The sequence below is a fragment of the Nestor notabilis genome, unplaced genomic scaffold (genome assembly GCF_000696875.1).
Source record: "Nestor notabilis isolate BGI_N333 unplaced genomic scaffold, ASM69687v1 scaffold2473, whole genome shotgun sequence".
In the NCBI taxonomy this organism is placed as follows: domain Eukaryota; kingdom Metazoa; phylum Chordata; class Aves; order Psittaciformes; family Psittacidae; genus Nestor; species Nestor notabilis.
In genome coordinates, this window is record NW_009921322.1 from 18,234 (window position 1) to 40,273 (window position 22,040).

A 22,040-nucleotide genomic window follows, 5' to 3' on the forward strand; every position below is an offset into this window, starting at 1 on the left:
GAGAGGCAAGTGGACTAAGGAGATGAAAACAAAGACTATTACATACACAGCTTTCTAGAACAATGGGTTCTTTTGTTTGTTTCCAAAAAAAAAAACCCTACTGGAAATGTGGTGTGAGAGTACATATAAATAGAACATGTAGCTTTTACATGAGTCCTGTTTTGAATTTATATTGATGTTAAGCTGGATTTATGGAAATTCCAATATGTTTTCCTTTGTCCTTAGATGTTGGTAAAATTATAAAGGTTAGTTTAGTGTTTAATTATACCATCAATCTCATTCTACACTTCAAAAATATACCCTTTTAATCTGTGTGCAGGCATAATGAAAGAAAGTAATAAAATGCAGATTTTGCAAAACATGTAAAATGTTATATGCTAACCACACTCCATGAAAAATTGCAGGCTTTATACAGAGCTGTGCATTCTGTCAGCATATATATAGTGTTCTGGTTTAGGCAGAAAAATATTGTTAGAGATAAGTGAAGGAAATGTGGGAGCACTGCACTAGATTTGCACTGTCACGTTTGAGCTACCAGCCTGGAAGCAGATGTTGGGCAACTCAGTGGAAACCCTCCTGGGAGGGGGACTTAACTAGCCCATGTGCTGGTGCACTGACCCACAGTGTCCAGAATGTGGCAGCACATCTTGTGGTCCACTTTTATGATTTCCCTGGCATGAAGCCCTCTCCATGGGCAGGTCTGATTTATAAGGTATGGCTCTGGTTCAACAGACCTCACAGATATCTGAGTAAATTACAAAGGCTGAAGGAGAGGAAGGGAAAACAGGAGGGAAATTTATTCATGCATGAGTAGAAGATGAATTTTGGAGAAGATTAATTTTAAACAAATATATCTGATTCCTTTTAAAAGCCCTAAGTTTTTATCGATATCCAGAAATATGCCTATTCTCTCCTTACTTCCATCAAGGAGGCTGTACCTGTAAAAGTATTAAGGATCAGTATGCTGTTACCTCAAAATTTTCTTCTCACATACAAAGTTAAATGTCATCTCCATGTTACTGACAGAATAGTCTGTCTCTTACCAGAAGCTGAGCATGTTATGAGAAGACCAGCTCTGGGGATCTGTGTCCTGAGACAATGACCGCAAAAAATCAGGAAGCATTAAGGGAAACCCCTTTGCTTACAGCACTCTGAAGAAGTCCCCCAAACTATTTGTGTGCCTGGGACAACCACCACGTTTGGCTCTCAAAAATTGCAAACCAGGCTCTATCATTTGAGCTGTCTGTCTGGGAACTTGGTCAGGTGATAGCCAGAATAACTCAGGAACAATCTATTCCTGGAGTATTCAAGGTCCTGAACAAAGGAGGGTGTCCAAAGGTTCTTAGAAACCTGGAATTGCATGCCTGTCTCCCCTTCTTGTCTAGCAAATGTTCCTGTCACTTGAGATCTATGTCTAACCAGGCGAGGATTTTAGCACTGTACCAATTAGGCATGGAAAGATTTTTCTTGGATATAAATTTTCACTAATTACAGTGAGTCATCATCACTAGATGCTTCAGGGCTCTAATGCAGTATTTTTCTCTCTCTCTGAATTTCACCATTATGTTGGAGAGATTGTCACAAAAGTATTTTCCAGATGTCCCCCAAAATAGGAAAGAACTGTAGCAGTTTAATAGAGACATTTCTAGATGATTGGAGTCACACACTCCGAAAGATGATCAGATATAGACTGACTGTGACAATGGATGCCATGTGTGCCTGGTGTCAAGCTGCTCCATAAAGTTTCCCTTAGGTGAAGCCTATCCTGTAATAAAAGACAACCAGCCTACTTGCATGATTTTTATTGGTTGTGGTTTCACACTGTGTGATTGGGTTTTTTGACCAGAGCCAGACATATTGTGATGTTAAGTTTGAGAAGTGGATAGGGTGAGGCTAGGCGTCTTGGTGAGGACTGTTGTAGCGTCTAAGGGGGTTATGCCTTGGGGACTTTGTGTCTTGCTAAACTGGCACATAGGGAGCTCTCAGATGCAATGGAGGACTCAGAAACTGGTAGGAGGTTTCGAATTTTCATAATAATGTTCCAACAAATGCCCAAATTGCTCTGAGACCAGATGATGGTGAACAGAACTGGTGAAATTAATTATTCAGACTAATTTGACAGGCATAGCCGTTCAGTAGAGCAGATAAGGATGTCTTGCATTTGAAGATCTTTTTATTACTATTTTTTCCTTTCCTCCTGGAAAAATGCTCTAGAACATTTAGGAAGAGAAAGTGTGTTAGCAGTTTAAATTAACCTAAAAAGCAGTAAAGTATATTTCAGATATTATATGTAATGTTTTTCTAAATTGAATTTTTCTTTCAAGAATGGCTACTAGAAATATACTTCCTTGAAAACTCAGTACTCTTTTCTTTTTTGTTAACTCCACCTCCTATCCCCAAGTTTGAAAATGGAAGATGCAGTCCTAATACCATAAACCCTTTTAGAAGTTCATAATCAAATCAAGGCAAAGTAATTAATGTGCAACTTTATGCTAATAACTCATGTTTCAACTCAAGCATATTGTCATAAAGCTGATCTCTAAGAAGGTATTGATTTAGCTTCACACTTTTTTGAGTAAAATGTTAACATGAACATTTTTTTTTTATTTTTTTTTTTTCCCCCCAGAACTAGAGGCAGAGGAATGGTGCAAACATCTTTGCATGGAGTGTCTAGGAACCAGGCTTAATGATATAAGTCTTGGGGAACCAGATTTACTTGCTGCTGGAGTCCAGAGAGAACAAAATGGTAAGTAATTTTGTAACTGCGCCTAGATCAGGTCTTAGGCAATGTCCTATGTTATTTTTGCTTGTATTTGTCTTGAGGATTTTTACTATTGGCTTGAAGCATAATATCATTAATAGCTAAATGTTTGAATGTGTTTTTGAGACTTAATCCTATTATTCCTACAAATAAAGATTATTAAATTCCATGCCAGATAGCACACATTGAGTGACTTCATGTCTTTTTTGCATTCACATTTTGCTGTCTTAGGAAATGATGACTATAACTCTTCTGGTTCTGGAAACAATGGCCTCTGTGCAGAAGAATAAAACAGCAGCTGTTGTTCCACAGCCTTTAAAAAACAGCATGAACATATCAACACTACTTTGGTCTGCAAAACACATATTTGCTTTAAACTCATATGTGTCTTAAAGGTCATCTAAATGTTGTCAAATACAGGTGAAAAGGGCAATGACAGATGCTAGTCGGCACTAAGCCTGAGCTTGCAAGTCTTCATATGAAGACTATTCGGAACAGAACTTTAGAATAGACATGTGTGCAGGAAGGATGCTAGTGCATGGAATATGCAATAACAAAAGAAAATCTGTGATTGCCTGTCATTTAATTCTTATTAATGAACACGATGGCAACACAAAATGTGCTCATTTATTCCTCTCTCTATTACAGGTCTCAATGATTATTACCATCTTGATGCTTTTACAAAATCCGATAGCTTTTAACAAAGTAATAAAACAAACTGCCTCAATGGTCATAAAATATCAAGCCAACTATCATTATAAACAAAAAAAAAATAATTAAATTATTGAATGAATAGCATTGTATTAATTATATTGCATTAATTTTGTAGAAGAGTCCTGACATGTCTGAACCTAATGACAAGAAAATATACAGAAATCTTTAAGAATTCTTTTTCAAACATCAGACATGTTCAAGTGTGATTTAAAAGAAGTTCAAAATGTTTGTGAAGCTGTTTGCCACCTATGAGACGCAGTACTTAATTTGTAGTCTCAAAATACTTAACAAAGGGAGAACTATTAATATAGGAAGGTGATAATCAGCAGACACCACTCAAAGCGTCCTATGGGCTATATGCTTATAGGCTATAGGTATAAAACTCATATGCATGCTATTGAAGAGAGAAATATGTGAGCAGGTGGAGCTGTTCACAAATGCAAAAGGGAAAAAATTGTCAAAAGCCAGTGCTGTGAGCAGAAAAATAGCTTGAAATTCTTCAAACTTTCTGCAGTGTATTCATATACTGTCCAGCAGCTTTCAGATATAGATAGCAAATATTGCATTTCATCTTGGTTTTGAAGTTACACACACACATGACCTCCAGAAGTCATAGATTAGTTCTGTTGTGTGAACTAGTCTTGATTCAGGTGCCTTAGACTAGAAATTAATTGTGGCGCTCCCAACCAGCATATATGAACATAATTAGTATCTTTATTGTTCTAAGTAAATAAATGAAAAGAAACAAAGAAGCAAAGCATGTATTTGTTGTATGAATCAGATGAATAAGAATGCATGAAGGGTATTATTAGACATACTTTTTTAAACCAAGTGGCTGAATACATATAATTCAAATATTTGACGAGCATCCTCTGTTAAATCATTAGTTACAGTATCTCAGACAAGTAATTTTGGTACCTATACACTTTCTTCACCCATAATTTTCATGCACAATTCTGCATTTTAATAAGCATTTTTTAAATTCAAAGTTGTCTCATTCAGAAGCAAAGCAAATTCTGTTTAGGGAGTCTTTTAATCATCTTGGAAGGGGGGAAGAGTAAAGAGACTATTCATATGAAATCTAGCATTTTGTTCATTTAGCTGTGCTGCATGAACCTGCAGTTGCACTCAAATTTCTTTAGCAGATTCCTTCAATAAAATAGTTGAGTAGAACTGTGACTTCAGTTTGTACTAGTTGTCTTATTCAGCAAGCTTAGCAGTGTCGTTCCCCACATGACAGTTTTATGGAAACGGTGACTAATTGGAGGGTGGGATCAATTACTGAGTTAAGATTTAAAAAAAAAAAAAAAAAAAAACTTTCTTGCACATTTTCCCCATATTGTAGCATTTAAAGGCAAAACCAGAAAATTGCAGTTCCAAGGATACCTAAAAACCTTTCAAAAGTACACTGAGCTTTTGCTGACTTTTTGCTGACCTGAAACTGAAAGGTCAAAGTTAATTTTCCAATTTGAAATTCATGAAAAGTGACTATATGTATGAAATGTCTAAACCTTGCTCTTTGTGAAAATGGCAGCCATGTCCCTCTCAGGGTCTTTTTGTGTGTGTGTTAAGTAAAAAGCATACACTGGTATAGTACCTATAGTACTTATTATTTCAAAAGATATTGCAAGTATGTCAACTTCATAGAATTCCTCTTGAGTTAGTCAGTGTATTAATATTTACTTGAAACAGTGATGTGAGAATATTGTTTGCATAACCTGCAATAGAATCGTAAAGTCTCAGCATCTAGTTTCATGCATGTTCTGTTGCCTGAACCATACAAGGGCTTTATTTCAGGTCACTGAATAAAAAATATCTCTTAGTATCTCAGCAAGACCACAGATTGCATTGTTATAAAGACTACAGTGTCAGTGGTTTTTCAGTTTTAGAAATGTTTTGGGTTTTTTTACATTTTAAGAGCTAAAAGCAATTGAATAATGGTGTTATACTGTTGATATCTCTGTGACATGACATGACGTGACATGACTAATAACATTAATCCCAAAAGAATGGGTGTATTAACCATTAATTCCACCTCTTTTAATTCCACTGTCTTTTCCACCTTTAATTCCACTGTCTTTTTTTTTATTGTTATTTTGCCTTAAAGATTTTCTGAAATTTTCAGAATTTTATATACTTCCTTGATCCTATGATTGGTTACAAGCCTATGGGCAGTAATTTACTACATGATGTTCTTCATCTGTCTAATTACTCACCTATCTGACCTTAAGGACATTTTCATGATGTAGTCATGTACTTGTAAGGGTATTCATTGAAGGGATCAGGTAAACTTCCTATCTCGAGGAAAAAAAACACTATGGTTTCTGTTGTATAGATCTGTGGTTTAGCTGCTGTATGTGACCACTGTAGCCAGTACCTTCAGTTTGCAACATTTATAATTATTTTCATTATTATTGTTATATATGCCCTAGGACCATAAAAATTGCTACTTGTATTTTTTATACCCAAGGACTCACATTTCAGGAAATAATTGGCAAGTAAAATACGTGTGTTTTATAGGATTTGTCTAATACCTCTTTTTGTTACATATGATCCTGTTTATCTTCCTGCTCTCATTCTTGTGGTTCTGAGATGAGCTTTTGATTTCAGAAGGGAAGACACCTGATTCTCTGTGACACAAATACAACGATACAGTTTTCAAAACTTTTCCAAAGACTGGCACAATTGCTGTTTGGTGTGCAAATGTTGTGGCTAAAAGGCCATACATTCACAAGGCATTTCTGTCATATGCAATTAAAAATTTATGGTAGTGCAGCAACTGGAAAGAGATGGTATTTTTATAATTATAAATTGTTCAGTAAGTGCTAGTGAGGTCTATTTTATTGTAGTTGTACTGTTGCTTAACCCTCCAGCACCAAGCAATTCTGCAGCAGTGATAGGCAGAAGAACCAAACTATAGAGCTGCACTGGTTATAGCAGAGACCTCTGTCTATTGTTTCTTGTAGGAAGAATAAAGAAGACATCTAAGCAATTCTTGTACAAAGCACATCAGTAACAGAAAGCTTCTCACTGGATTTCATCTCTGTAATTACTTTCAAGAAGTATTACAGCAAGTCTTGCTGTGTAAACTCTCTTGCAGAAAGTGACCCTTAGATTGTTTTCTTTTTACAAGTAATGGCTGCTTAGTTTGCAATGATGCACAGATTCCAATAAAAGTGAGGTTTGAAATGAAGCTTCTGTTACTCTCCAAACATTTTACCTTCCCTCTCCAGCAAATTTAAATATGTTTGTGTTTCTCAGCCATACAGTAGCAATCCTGTTTGTTTCTGTCTAAATTTATTTTCACACCAGAATCTCTTACTGTTTATGAATGTCCATTTAGATTATTTGTTAAAGAATGAAAATACAGTATTAAATCAAAAGCAGTAAAAAAATAAACAATCCTATTAAGATAACTAATTAAGTATAATGGCAGTGGGGCTGTATATACAATGGTAAGACAAGTAATAATGCACAGTTACAACTCCAGAAAAGAAAATCTGGACTCAGAAACACTAGATCTGATAGCACTGTTGAGAAATAGTTTTCAAAGCAATATCCCGTGATACTGACACACACACATTTCATATCCCTTAGGTTTCTTAGGCTGCTGCTAGGGAAACAAATCTTGAATGTAGAGTGCCGTCTTCATTTGGAGGAATTGGAAACTTCTTTTCCAAACTTCTTTTCCAGCTCTTAATGCATTTGGAAGCATTGTAATACTCTTCAAAATATAACAACAGAAACAAATCTACTTTTTAAAAAACATATTTAGCTGCCTGGCTATTGTCATATCTAGAATTTGTCTGTGCTCATGTTTGTTTGTTTGTTTTTTTAAATATCACTATTTCCAATGTTTCACTTTATTTTCTTTCTTTATAACTGAGGTAACTAGAAAGAAGTCATCCAAATGAACAGGAGACCATGACGAGCTATGCTTACTGAGAAAAAGAAACCAGAATATTTAAGACAGTATTGGTTAAAAAAGCATTATGTGTACATAATGCAAATAAGGTCACTTTTTAAGGACAGGTACTTCCCTTTGGTGAACTCTATTCCTATCTATCTCTTTTAAATGCTAAATGAAATCACTATAATATCTTAATATTTGTACTAAATCTTATTCCATTAAACTTTACTTGTAAACCTGATATAAACATTGAAGAAAATAGGCAAATGTAATGCAATTTTTTAAACTGAAGAAAAGGCCTGATCCATCTTTTGCTGCTATAGCTCATTTATTGTTAGATGTCATGCCTATGATATCAATATGATGCTGCTTTATTGTATGTTATTGGTGCTTTGGCCTATTTTTTTTTTAATGAATTATGAAACTAGTTTTTATTTTAGAAGTCTGGTGAAGTTTGTAAGGTAAGTAATTTCTTACTTTTACTCCCTGCTTAATACTTAAATTATTATGTCATAAAATTACTTCCTTTGTAAAGTTTTCCTCTTTTTCATAACATTCGTTTTACTCTCCTTTTTTGTTTAAAAGTATTCCACAGTACAGCAGTCTTGCTTTCTGGGTTTTAATTGAAAGACTCTCATTAATTTCTGTTAGTAAAAATGTAGTTTTTCATAGTGAATAACATCCTTGAATTCTCAGAAGAGGATTATGAGTTGTTTCTTTATGCTACGTATTGAGATTACAAGCTACAGCCAAAGCATAGAGACTTTGGAATTACTTTCACAAAGCTGACTGGTTTAGGGTATTTTCTAGACTCTGCAGAATATCTGTTAGTGATTTTATTACATAAAAGCATTTTGCTTATTGTTTATTCATCTTCTGTTACCCTTAATGCATTTTTATATTTTGGGTTTTGGCTGGGGTTTTGGGGTTTTTTTTGTTGTTGGTTTTAGGTTTGGTTTCTTTTTCATAAAACGAACATAGCCAGTTTTATTCAGAAAAGAAAGGCATTTACAGTTTTAATGGCTGGTTAATCCAGTGAGAGTTCAGATTCTTCTCTACCTTACTATTTATCAGTGAAACAATTTAAAATAGTTTATTTATGGTATGCTATATATTTTCATTGAGATGTTAATAGATGTTTCCATACATTTTTAATGGAAGCAAAGCAGAAAAACCGTAAGCAAAGGAATAAAATTAATTCTGGAGTCCTGGTTCTTCACTGTGTAAAGCAGGACAGAATCATCCTCATGGACCTGACATATGAATGAACACAAAATGCTCTGATGTTAAAGACTTAAAGCTCTCTTTCCACCTGAATGTTAGCCACAGATGGTCAGTAGCAGCAGTCTCAAAGATTTTTTTTCCCAGACAGAAACTGAATGTTCGCTTTTAAACCCTCTCCTTACACAGACTCAACCAACCTGCCTGCCTCCTTCCATTAAGTGGTTTTTCCCTGCCATTAAATCTCAAATGAAATAAAGTATCTGGACTGCAAGACTGCAATGTCGTCTGGTCAGTTTTCTAACTGGGATGACTTAGGCAAAGGAATCCAGTGATAAGATGGTAGAACCATTATCACTGGGCCTCACAGTCATTTTTTTCTTCTCGGGTACAGCTGGACTTGGAGCTGAACGGCTGAGAGATTTTTCAGAGTTGCTGTCAAGTCTCTGTTTCAGTCAATATGCTTATTTTAATGAAGACTTTTGTGCTCCTGTGCTCTAGAAAACATTATTAAAGGTCATATTCTTGCCAAAGCCCAAATGCTAAACACCTTTGCATGCAGAAGGAGTATGATGAAGTATTGCTCTGCTTATTCAAGGAGATGGGAAAGAGCAGTTACATTGAAAAGAGTTGAATAATAAGTGTAGCAATAAATCAGCATTTTTTTTCCTCATCCTGGCTCCCCCACTCCCTAAACTTTGCTCTCAGAGATTTTAGAGGAGGGAGAAGGATAGTGATGCTGAATGCTGAGGAACTGGATCTGATCAGTCTCAGCCTTGTCTTGTCCAACAGGATAGTATCTACTTGTTTGGTATCTTCCACCTCCCTGTTTTCTGGGTCTCTCATTAAATTCTATTTACTTGGTCTTACTACCCAGTGAATAATAGAATCATAGAACAGTTAGGGTTGGAAAGGTGAAGTTATTATTTCATCACGCTCATATGCACGTGATGTCTGGTCCATAGAAAAGCATAATATCCTGTTTGATGTGATTCAGAAGATCTGATGACAGAGTTCAGTTGCCCTACTGATCCAGCAAAAACTCAGGGATCTCCAAATCTAGCCTTTGAATGTTTGTTCTTGCCTGAATAAGTAAGGGCAAAAATTGCCACTAAAAATTGAGTGCTTGTATTACAGTTATCTAGATACCTCTTTTAAATATTTTCTGAAATGGAAAAATTGGACCTTGCATTCCTAAAATCATTTAATAGTATCTACACTTTTCCATGTCCTCAATCTCTCACTACTCAAAAGTATTAGTTTTTATTTCAAAAACAAATATATCCATCCTCAATGTTCTCCAGCACATACATTTATATACTTGCTTTTCTTGCTAATTTGAGTAAGTTCCAAGCATACTACGTTTTGCCCTGCAGCTGATGTTCAGTTTAATCAGACATACTTTCTTTAATCCGTGACACTTCACCTTAGACACTGACCTCCCAAAGTCAGCAAATGTCTCCTGACAGTTTGAGGATACCATATATCCTGAATACCCTTCATGCAATAATATCCTCAAACAGTTCAGAGAAGTTGAGCATTTCATGAGTATCCTGGTAATTTCTAAACCAAGTTGAAATATGCTGTACCTTCAAAACAACAGTTTAATGTTCACTTCAGAAAACAATTGTACCTTTCCATTTTCTCTGCTGTCTAAGGCACTCTCACTGAAGACATGGAAAGGGAAAGATTTCTGTTGTCATATGGTAGCACTGTTCACCCATAGACACATTGTGTGATTTCATGTAATGTAAAAGAGAACCAACTGATATGTCAGTCATCTGCACCTTTGTTTCAAATAGAGGAGGTGAGTAACAATGAGTAACAGCATGACAATGCAAACCTGGAGTCTAATATATGATAAAAGCATACCTGCGTAGCTCCTAGGCATTTTTGTATGACCATCATGACACACAGATACTGAAAAAGGGCATATATACATACATACATACATATATAATACCATTGTGCAGTATAACTTACCATGTGCTCTACCATTCTCTTCCCAATGTACTCATTGACCCATACTCCCATGTGCGAGTCCTTGCATTTACTTTAGTAGGCGTTTGGTTAGAGTTGTGCCCAATGGACTCGTCTGAGGGTTAGGAGAAATTCTTTGCAGTGATCTCAGGAGCACCTGCTAATCTATTCATTTATGCTGTTTGTCAGATGGCTTTTACAAAACAGGAGTTTCACGCTTTGGACCTTAGTCATAAAATTAAACTTTTAGGGCAAACAGCCATTAGTGTGATTAATAAGAATTAGACCCTGGGAGAAGAGGTCGAATGACTATGAGACTGAATGAATCATTTGGGGAGTCATTAACAGGACAAAATTAAATCGACTGAAACAGAATAGCATTGGGGATGAAAAGTTTACTTCGAGCTATGCAAGGCAGCAATTCTTACTGCTGATGAGCAGTTCCCTGCTCCCATTAATTCCTCAGCCAAACTTTTGCTAGTATATTTTCTCTCTCTATCTCTCTCTCGTATGCACATTTCTAACATAATTTATATTAATGCACTTATTTGTAATATTTTCACTGATTTGTCAGAAACGTGTGTGTGTATATATATATATATAAAATGTTTAAAAAATAGAGGCATAGTATTTGTGGTATTTAATGTCAAACATTATGGGAAGTTGCATCTAATTTTGACTGCTATGATAAATTTCTCTCACTTTATTCCTCTTCTGCTTACTTTAAATTCCTTCCTAATTTTTATGAGGATACCATGAGAAAATTCGGTGCATATGGTGGCATAAAAATGCTCCACACCAAGCTGTAATTTGTTTATTGAGTAATTAGAGACAATTCTGATCAGGTATCCCTTTAAAGTACATTTTCCCAGTACTGATTATTGAGTGAGCATTGCACTTGCTCATACTTTAAATATTTCTTAACTTTTTTGTCAATATCCTTCAGTGCAGTAGCATTAACATTTTGCATTTCTGTCCTATTTCAAAAATGAAAGAAAATTGTGAGAGGAAGTTGTGAATCAGCTGCAATCTCCCATATTATGCTATTAAGCCCGTAAGATTTCAATGCCTTTAGAGTTAAAATATAGGCTAACATTTCCAAATCTACAACCTGAAATTTAATTGACATTTTCCTTCTTCGTAGAAGCAACCTATACAAACATTAGTTATTCTTCAAAGAAAATTGCATCTTTATTTAAAATTCTGCTGCTGTTGCTGTGGTTTAATTCCTTACATACGAGTTAATGGTGGTTTATTTCATCTTGGGTTTTTTTCTTTTTTCCTTCTTTTTAAGGACACTTTTTGCATTGCTTGTTAAATCAGGTGCAATTCAGGCACTTCAGAAAATTGTAATGCCCTTTGCCTCATACTGCAATGAGTGCACTTTGCAGTGAAAGAGCAGCTGATAGCAGTTGTTGTCATGACCATAATAATGTACCATGTTGAATCAGATTTTTCAAGAAAACAACAGATTATTTAAAATGTTATTCCACAGATGATAATGACTTATTAAAAATAAATAGAAATTGAACACAAAGAACATAATTATTAACAAGACTTGATAAATAAACCTGGGTTTGCAATTTTAAGTACAAGCTTTTTAAGGGGCAATGGTTGTACATACATGTTTTGTCAAGATACTTGTAGTATTCTTTGAGAGAGGAATCTCTGTCAGAGTTCAAGTCATTGTGAATTTTGATTTGCAAAGAGTTGTGGACCTTAAGGTGAGGAAAAAGGACTTCAGTTAAGTTGATGGGGACGTATGTCAGAGTGACATATTCAGATCATCTGTGAAAGATGTTTCAGTCTTACTCCTCCAATGTACACTAGCAAGGCTTCTTCGACATCAGTGGATCCTCTCTTCTGTTCAAAGATAGATATTGGACCTTGATTTCTGAACCATGAGTAACTAATACATCATTTCTTTTTTGTTTTTTCCCCCAGTATAAAATCTTACTTTAACTGGCCATGCATTATTCTGTGTTTGTTTTTCTGCAGAACGATTCAATGTATATCTTATGCCTACACCAAATTTAGATATCTATGGGGAATGTACAATGCAGATCACACATGAAAACATCTATCTCTGGGACATCCACAATGCCAAGGTCAAGCTGGTCATGTGGCCTCTGAGCTCTTTGAGGAGATACGGACGCGACTCAACATGGTTCACATTTGAGTCTGGAAGGTAAGACTTAATGAGAAGCAGCAAGAAGAAGTAAGCAGTGATTTTTGAGAAGCAGTCTGATAACTTAGATTAACCTTTCATTATAAAGAAAGATGAAATACATGGCCTTTCCATAGACTTTAGTTTGTTGAACATTACCTTTCAATATATTCAACCCAGTGTTTGAAATAAATGTTAGTATATCTTAAGTTTAAAATGAGCTTAAGCTTCCTCTGACTTTCATTTGACTGCGGTTGAATTGTCATTCTAAAGGTTTATGAGTCTCACTGTGCTTAAACACTAGTGTGGTATAATTTGAGTATTTTTGATGTAGAATGAATTAATTCTGGATCATGCAAAAGGCTCATCACACAGTATGAATGGAATAACTTCCATTATGATAGTTACTACTCTTTTTGGATGTTCTTGGTGACTGATTGCCACCCTGGAGTATAATTGCAAGCAGGAGCACAGAGAACACTGTGAACTCATAAAAAGGCTAGCTCTTTTTTCTGCCTGCAGATTTAATCCTCATTGCCGTTTCCATCTTCAGACCAGTTTTAAATGTCCATAGAGCTCTGTTTTGCCTCCCTTTCATGTCTTAATGCACTTCATATCTTGCCATTAGATCCACTGCCTTCCATATGAGACACTGCATGTCTGTGCAGAAATTACTCTGTGTTTATCTCTGTGTTTGGTGATGTTCCATCTTGTATTTCATGGTTCTAGACTCTACTAAGTTTATCATACTCCCTTATGTGGAGCCTGAATTTTCTGAAGCAATCTGAAATAACAACTGTCTCTTCACTCTTGGGTTAACCACACAGTCTTTATATGCATTTTGCTGTGTGCTTATTCAGTTAACAAATATTCACAAAAGTACAGTTGGTAATCTCAGACAAAAGCATGGATCAATTCAACCCTACAGCCTAAGAAGGTAATAACCAAAATTCCTCTGCAATTTCTTGTAGATGGAGTTACCACTTAACTCATAACTCTCTATATCCAGATTGATGTCAACAGAGCACTTTAGTGCTCTGTTGCTTTTCTGTGATGACTTCACCATTAAAAACCATATTGTCCTGAGTTTGGCTGTAGCAGTCATTTTTCTCCTTCTTAGTAGCTGGTGCAGTGCTGTGCGTTCGACTTTAGCCTGAGAACAGTGCTGATAACACACTGACGTTTCTAGTTGTCACTAAGTAATGTTTAGTCTAATCAAGGATTTTCTCAGTCTCATGCTCTACCAGTGAGGAGGGGTACGGGAAGCTGGGAGGAAGCAGAGACAGGATGCCTGACCCAAACTGGCCAAAGGGGTATTCCATACCACAGCACGTCATGCCCAGTATATAAACTGGGGGGAATTACCCGGAAGGACCAGATTGCTGCTCGGGTTGGGCTGGGTATTGGTCGGAGGGTGGTGAGCGGTTGCGTCCTCTCCCCTCGTTATTTCCATTATCATTATTATTATTGGTGGTAGCAGTAGTGGTTTGTATTATACCTTGGTTACTGGACTGTTCTTATCTCAACGCATGGGAGTTACATTCTTTCAATTCTCCTCCCCATCCCTCTGAGAGGAGGGGGAGGAAGAAAGAGGGAGTGAGCGAGCAGCTGCGTGGTTCTGAGTTACCAGCTGGGCTTAAACCACAACACATATAAACATCACTACTTTTTTATTATTTCATAATTTTTCACTAAAAAATAGCAATGGCTGACCCATGGTTCAATTTAATTTCAATTATTATACTGTGGGGCTCATTCAAATGTGCAGTTTTACAAGAATAATTTACTAAATCATTCCTTCCCCTAATCCTCAAACTACCTCATGTGAAACTAGTTCAAGTAGCATACCTACACGATACCAGAAAGCGAGTAAAATGCCAAAACCACTGCCTGAAAAATACCACATTATTCTGGGGAAAACAAAGCAAGCAAGCAAGCAAATAAACAAAACCCTTAAGATTAACTTTATCCTATTCTTTGTGAATAAACTATTCATTTGATTCTTTGGCTATATTTGTATTTGCAAATATGCATTTTATTTAATGGGAAGAGGTTATTTTTGTATAAAAAGGTAATGCTTGAAGACTTACTAATGTTTCTTATTCAGAGTAATATATGTCTGTGAGTAGACGCCCTTCTTTTAATTGATTCTGAAGTAAACCATCTTCAGAAATACTTAGGTAAAATTCAGCTGGTAAAACTAATTCAAATTAGTCACTTATAGGTGATTTCATATACATGTCTCAAAGTGTCTGTCATTCTCTACAGTGTTTTAGATACAAAAAAAAAGCCATACTATATCATAGTGAAATTCTTTTTTACAAGGTAGTTGCTTTCTGTACTGCTTTATTTTTTTATGTCATATCAGTATTAGCAAACTATACATAATGATTGTATACATTCAAGTAAAAATGTGACTTCTATCTCTGCTTTTTCAAGCCTCCTACAGTATTTTAATTCCATACTAGTATCTGAATATCCTCTTCCACTACAATCCATGGATCATGCAATCTGGTGAAAATTTGATTGTTTTCCTGTATTTTGTTATTCTGAGCTAGCACTGTCTTTATCTGTTATGCTTTATTGTCTTTGCTGTGATTCCTCCCTTTTGCTTGCTTGGGATTGCTTTATCCGTCTGATTTGGGGCTTACAAGGATGCTGGGGAGGGACTCTTTGTTAGGAACTCTAGTGGTAGGGCAAGGGGGAATGGCTTTAAACTTAAACAGGGGAAGTTTAGATTAGACATAAGGAAGAAGTTCTTCACAGTGAGGGTGGTGAGGCACTAGAATGTGTTGCCCAAGGAAGTTGGGAATGCTCCAACCCTGGAGGTGTTCAAGGCCAGGTTGGACAGAGCCTTGGGCGACATAGTTTAGTGTGTGGTGTCCCTGCTCATGGCAGGGGGGGTGGAACTAGATGATCTTAAGGTCCTTTCCAACCCTAACTATTCTAGGATTCTATGATTCTATGTTTCTATGATTTGGAAATGCATAAAGACTAGATTTAGAATGACAGAAAAATGTAGAGGTAAAGAATAGAACTAGAGAAAACTCAGTATCTTCAATAACATCTGAAGACTATATAGGGCAATGCTAATGCTTATTTTGAAATGTTGTTGATTTGTTTGGGGTTATATTTTTATTTTTTAATCAGCGTCTTTCTCATCTTTCTGAACATGATTTTCTTTGTCCCTTCATCTGCTATTACCGTAATACAGTAAATTCCTGATGCATGCTATCTTATCAGAAGTGAAGCATTCATCAATGTTTTATGAGAATGTTATGCAGTAAAAGTGTAGTTGCTTTTGTTTTTCCCTAAGGCTTAAATATTAAATGTAGACAATTGTCTTAAAGGAAATATTTTTAATAGGTTCTTATTTTTTGCAGAGTTTTGGTTGCTATGCACTATATGTGTATGAGGTTTGCATGAACATTAAGAGTTCAGTTTTACATATTTCTTATCCATCCTCAGTTTTGGAATTACTTTGTTTGAGAAAATAAATCCCTTCATTAAAATAAATTGATATATTCTGTCCATGGACATATTTGCAAAGAGATAGTATGATAAATATAATGATCAAAATTGAGCTTCCCAGCAATTAAATTTATGTTTTAATAAATACATCACTTTGCATTTAAAGGGAATATGGACTCCAATGTATAAAACTAAACTCTTCACTTGTCTAATGAAATATAACAGCTACATGATTTGAAGGATGCCATTTCTCCTCTGTGGGAAGAACAAACACATACTCTTTTAAACTTCCAGAGTTTTCTGTTTAGTTTTGCATTGAATTGGAGTTTGTAAATATGTAAATTTGCACTGCCTGTGAAGTTAGACTCATCCTTATTTTTCATTACTTAGTGGAGCAATGAAGGTAAATATTTCTTTCACGTTGATGTACTTAATTTGTATTCTTCCCTATCTAAACTCTGCCAAGATTTGTGGAAGCACAGTTTTGTGTGGCTTAGTTCAATGCTGGGTGGAGAGATTCTCATTATTTAAAGTACCTGATATGGGCTAATCCCGTGCGATCTATCCATCAATCAGAAAATAAGAATTCACAACTCCATTAGGCACTACAGTAGCTTTGTGCTGATTAATACTGTGCACCTAACACAGTGAAATCCACCTTATTTCAGAGCACCTGGGGTAGGAGCCTTACATTTAGTTTTCCAAGAGCTAAGCTTTCTACCTGACCAGCTTTGGATTGGCCTGGGGAATTGTGCTGGCTTTGGCTGAGATGGAGTTATTTTTCTTCATAGTAGCTAGTATGGGGCTATGTTTTGAATTAGTGCTGGAAACAGCATTGATAACACAGGGATATTTTTGTTACTGCTGAGCAGTGCTGACACAGAGTTAATGCCTTTTCTGCTTCTCACCCCACCCCACCAGCAAGTAGGCTGGAAGTGCACAAGTTTGAAGGGGACACAGCTGGGACAGTTGACTCTAACTGACCAAAGGGGTATCCCATACCATATGGCATCATGCTCAGCAATGAATCTGGAGAAAGAAGGAAGAGGAGGACCTTCAGAGTGATGGCGTTTGTCTTCCCAAGTAACTGTTACAGGTGGTGGAGCCCTACTTTCTGGGGGATGGCTGAACACCTGCCTGACCATGGGAAGTGGTGAATGAACTCCTTGTTGTGCATTGCTTGTGCTCACAGCTTTTGCTTTGCCTGTTAAACTGTCTTTATCTCAACCCATGAGTTTTCTCACTTTTACCCTTCTGATTCTCTCCCCCATTCCACTGAGTGGGAGTGAGTGAGCGCCTGGGTGATGCTTAGTTGCCAGCTGGGGTTAAACCATGACAGCAGTTTTAGTGTTGAATCATCAATGAGTCAACAGAATTTCCTTAATTTATGGACATGGATAATGTGTTCAGGCACCTCATCCTCATTATTTAGGGTATTGGATATGTTGGACATACTATGCCTAAGAATGCAATTGATCTGCATGAGTGCACTTATTTCTCTTCAGACTTACGGAACTGCTGCTCCACATACATGGGTATTAGTCCCTGACTGTCTCTGATTTTAAACCCCTGAAATGGGAAGTGCGCTTTTTATGGAACTGCCCACCTAACTGTCCAGATGAAGGTACTGTAAATTTGCAGTCGATTGCATTAATTGTATGCAGTACAAGAAACATGCCAGAAAAGTAGTAAAAGAGGTACAGATGAAATATCTCATAGCCAAGATAAGGTGTGAAGACAGTGTTTTCAGACTCCTGCCAAAGTTACAGGATACATTTTGCTGATGTTGTAAACCAAACAATCCATAACAAAGGCCATAAGCAATGTTTAAAATTCACTGCCTGGAACTGCAAAAGGCAGTTGTCCAAGCTTTCCTTTTAGCAAAACAATCTGACTGAGGCATAAGAGGAGATGCCTAAGAATTCATGATTGAGGCATTGAGAAAAATAAACACATATGGTCTCTTTGTTCCTTTTGAAATGTTCTTTCTTTTGCTTTGCTGCAATTCTGCCATTTAGGTTAAACAGTATTTTCTATGTATGGAAGCTGTCTAGTCAAGTCTATTAAGCATTGGTCAGAAGTATATTAAAAAAAAAAAAAAAAAGCCAAAGTCAAGTTGAAATCTGGTTAAACACGGCGAGAAAATACAATTAGGGGATGGGCTGTGGAAACCCCAGCCAAACCTTGTCAAATACTGTAAGTTTTCCGGCTGAGTAGAACGTGGAGGCAGCACGCTTGTTCTTGGAGCTTCGAGAACAGGAGCCACAAATGCCTGACACACTCCCTTTGCTAAAATTTATTTTCTTATGTGTTGTAGACAAGACGTTGAAATTTGAACATTTTCTAGTATTGCCAAGTTGATCCATGCTGTGCATTCAGAGACACCCGTTGAACCATGCTAGACTATTCCTTCTTTATTTGCCTTTGATTTTGTTTTCTTAGTTCATCAGAGAAAATCTAATGAAATGTGGTATTCTCTGTCATTTCTAAGACCCGGAATCTTTATTTGGTTGAGAAAAATATTAATATCAATCTTTGAAGAGTGGTGATGTGAGAATTTCTTAGGGTTTTTTTTCCCCTTTATGAAACCCAAGACTTATTTTCTAAGTGGTAGATACACAGATGCTACACTAGATGCAGAAAGTTCAGTGTTTGCTTCAGGCACTACATCTGACTGAAATCTTTCACTTGTCTGTCAGTCTTTTGTGGCAATTTTTGATGTTAATACGAAATTTATTAGTCAATTAACCCTTAAATTTAAGATACAGAAAACATCCTCTTTTTTCTTTTATGTGGGGAGAGGTCCCTCATGCATGTGCCTCATGAGACAGTTGTTCTGGGACTTCATACACTGATGTAGGTATCAACTCAGGTCTATACCTGCCTGAAGAAAAGCCTTCAATTCCTGACTGCTGGTGGAGTATCTAAATTGCAGATTAACATTATCATGGATTTATTATGGAATTATAAACCATATATTATAAATTATTCTAAATGACATTATAAACCATAAGCTTGTAGCAGAATTTGTAAGTCACTTTGGGTTGAGCAGCAGTATGAACACCCATGTGCAGATATATATATATCTGAAATAAACAATTATTTCACGTAAGTATTTGCTCAGAGCTCTCAGTATCCCACACTTACTTAATAGTTGTTAGGATCTTTTTCTTCTTTCAGACTTTTGTAATTAAAAAAAAAAGCCTAATTACCCATGATGTGAATTTTCTGATCTGTTTTCTCACTGCCTCTTCACTTCTTTCTCATACTTTCCCCAAGCAATATGTATTGCTAAAATCTTAAAATAACTTAAAAAAAAAAAAAAACAACCCAAGAATCACTTGTACATATCCTCCCCTTGGTTTTTTTTCAGTAATCACATAACTCCAATTTTAGGAAAAGTGTAATTTTTACCACTAAAAAGGCTTAATTAGTTCCTGATATTTAGCAGTGCCAAGGTTATACTGTAATATGTTGTAATTGTAGTTCCATTCCTACCTTTTTTCCATTCCAACTTCATTCCAACTCTCAATTTGCCTTCTGCCAAATTCCTGACCTGGAATAGGTTCCGTGTTAGTCATCTGTTTCACTTAAACCCTACTTAAAAATGAGTTGCATGTTTAACTCATCTACAGGACTCTTAATCTGTTTTAGATCATGGTAGCTAATCTAAAAGCTCTTTTACAAGCAGAACCTAGTAGAGCTTTTTCTAGGTGATTTACAAAGTGCTCGTTGCATTTTCTCTCTGCCAAGGCTCTTATCAGACTGCTCTAGCATTGGTAAATCAGAGTGAGTTCCACCAAAACTCACATAACAATGAAATTCTCCACAGTATATCTGAACATGGCAAGCAGAGAGAAGGGTTTATATACAACCTTCTTCATCCTAAATTTCTATTTTACCTTCTGCATTTTTTTCATCCCTGTTTGGAAAATTCAGCCATGATATAAACACCTACAAAAGATTTTCTTCAACTGTCAGAGAATGCAGGAACCATTACACTGTGCTGTGAAATCTATAATTTTAATGAAAAAAATAACGACATCTCAAACAAAGCAATACATTGAAATAATAAAGTTACATTTATTAAGCTAGAATTAATCTGACATAGATCAAGTCAGTGACTCCTAGGACAGAGCAGCAAACTCCACAGCTGAATTTTTATAACATCATCATGAACAAATTTATAAATACTAAATTGATAGGAATAAGCACATCACTAATTTATTAATTCACCATTGCATAGCCAGTAAATTTCCTGGTGAATTTCTACTGAATTAAACATATGCAGTTAGAAAAACAGTCACCTAAAGTTTGTCCAGTTAACACAGAAGACATGTAACTCAGAAGTGAAGCCATAATCTCTGTAGTATCTATAAAAGTGATTCATATTTGCATCTTTTACAACACAGAGGGTGCAGTGTGTTTTCAGCTGATCACTAGATATCCAGTGTCATTGGCCTAATTCAAATATTACAAAGCTTTTTAGTGAAATTGCTAAGAATTGTGTTGCATTTGCCTAATGTATCAGCAGACAGCATTTTATGTTCCTTCTGATGATCCTGAGATAACATGAACTTCTCCCTTTGTAGCACAGTTGTATGTCATAATCAAAATAAGACTTGTTTTATTGTATTTTGAGACCAGCTGCCATTTCGCTTTCAGATGGCTTTACATCCATGCTCGAGCCCAGATTTGTTATTTACTAACCATATTCTAATTGTTCTTTTCCATGCATATGCTCTGCTGTAAGCATGCATTGTTGGATTAATATTCTTGATGCTAAATGTGATTAATGAGGTTATTGCTGTGTAATGTATGAGCAGAGAAGAAGCAGATGAAATAATTCATACGTTCTAAATCACATTAGGACTCGCTTATTGTTTCAACTCTACATTTTAACCTTTGAATTCCACACTGAGCAATAGCAATAATTAATCTCACGTGATGCTTCTGAATAACCTGCCCCAACAGCAGGTTCTTTTCTCTCCAAGAGTCATAATAACATAATAACATTTAACCTTCTCCCTCAAAATACAGGAAGACTGAAATATCTCAGATTTGAAAGAAATAAACATAATAAAAAGGCTCCAATTTAACAAATAAATCAACAGCAAAACTCAGAAACACATGTATACAAAATATGTAATGAATTTTTTTATATACTTTCTTATTTGTTTAAATATGATTTACAATAAAAGCCAGAGTGTCTATTTTAGCACGTAAATACTGTTGCATATCTCCCCCAGCAAGTCTATTTGCATGATCTAATTAAAAATGATGAAACTGGGCACCTAATTATCTATGCAGACAGTAGAAGTGTTAAACACTTCACAAGGGCAATCCAGAAGGCCACATTTTGCACAGAGAACCACCTAGCCAGCAAGCATGCTAAACGCAAATAAATCCTCCTTTTCTTCAAAGCTTATGAATGTAGTATCATCAATTTAGGAGAAGGTTTGGAATATCCTCTGTGCTCAGGCTGTGTACTGTACAGACATAGAAGGAAGTAATCTAAATGCAAAGGCTGGAATTTGCACAACAAAAGAGCCTTACTCATGAGTATGTAGGAACTGTGCAAACCCCTGTTTACACATACACAGGTGGAGTATTATGCAGAAGCATAAAGGGGCACGGTTTTAAATGTTTGTAGGCTTTATTTGTTGTCAGGAACTCTTGTTCTTCCACTTCAGCTGGCACACAGGTTTATCTAAATGTCATTTTAGTATGTCACATGAGAAATTGCAGTGGAAGTTTTATTTTTCTCTCAGTCTTGGGACTTGGTTATACTGGAATCAAGCTGAGTATAGCATGAC

The 22,040-nt window shown here is 36.0% G+C and overlaps 1 protein-coding gene across 1 annotated transcript in view; it reads left to right on the plus strand.

Moving 5' to 3' along the window:
• Positions 1 to 2,629: 2,629 nt before the first annotated feature.
• The window catches only part of LOC104403062 (docking protein 6-like), a gene marked incomplete at its 3' end in the record, with an annotated part of 56,741 nt that continues 37,330 nt past the window's right edge, over positions 2,630 to 22,040 (plus strand). Inside the window, exons 1-2 of the mRNA XM_010011095.1 lie at positions 2,630 to 2,746; positions 12,585 to 12,774. Of these exons, the coding sequence (XP_010009397.1) occupies positions 2,662 to 2,746; positions 12,585 to 12,774 (275 nt within the window). The remainder of the gene's footprint in view (positions 2,747 to 12,584; positions 12,775 to 22,040) is intronic.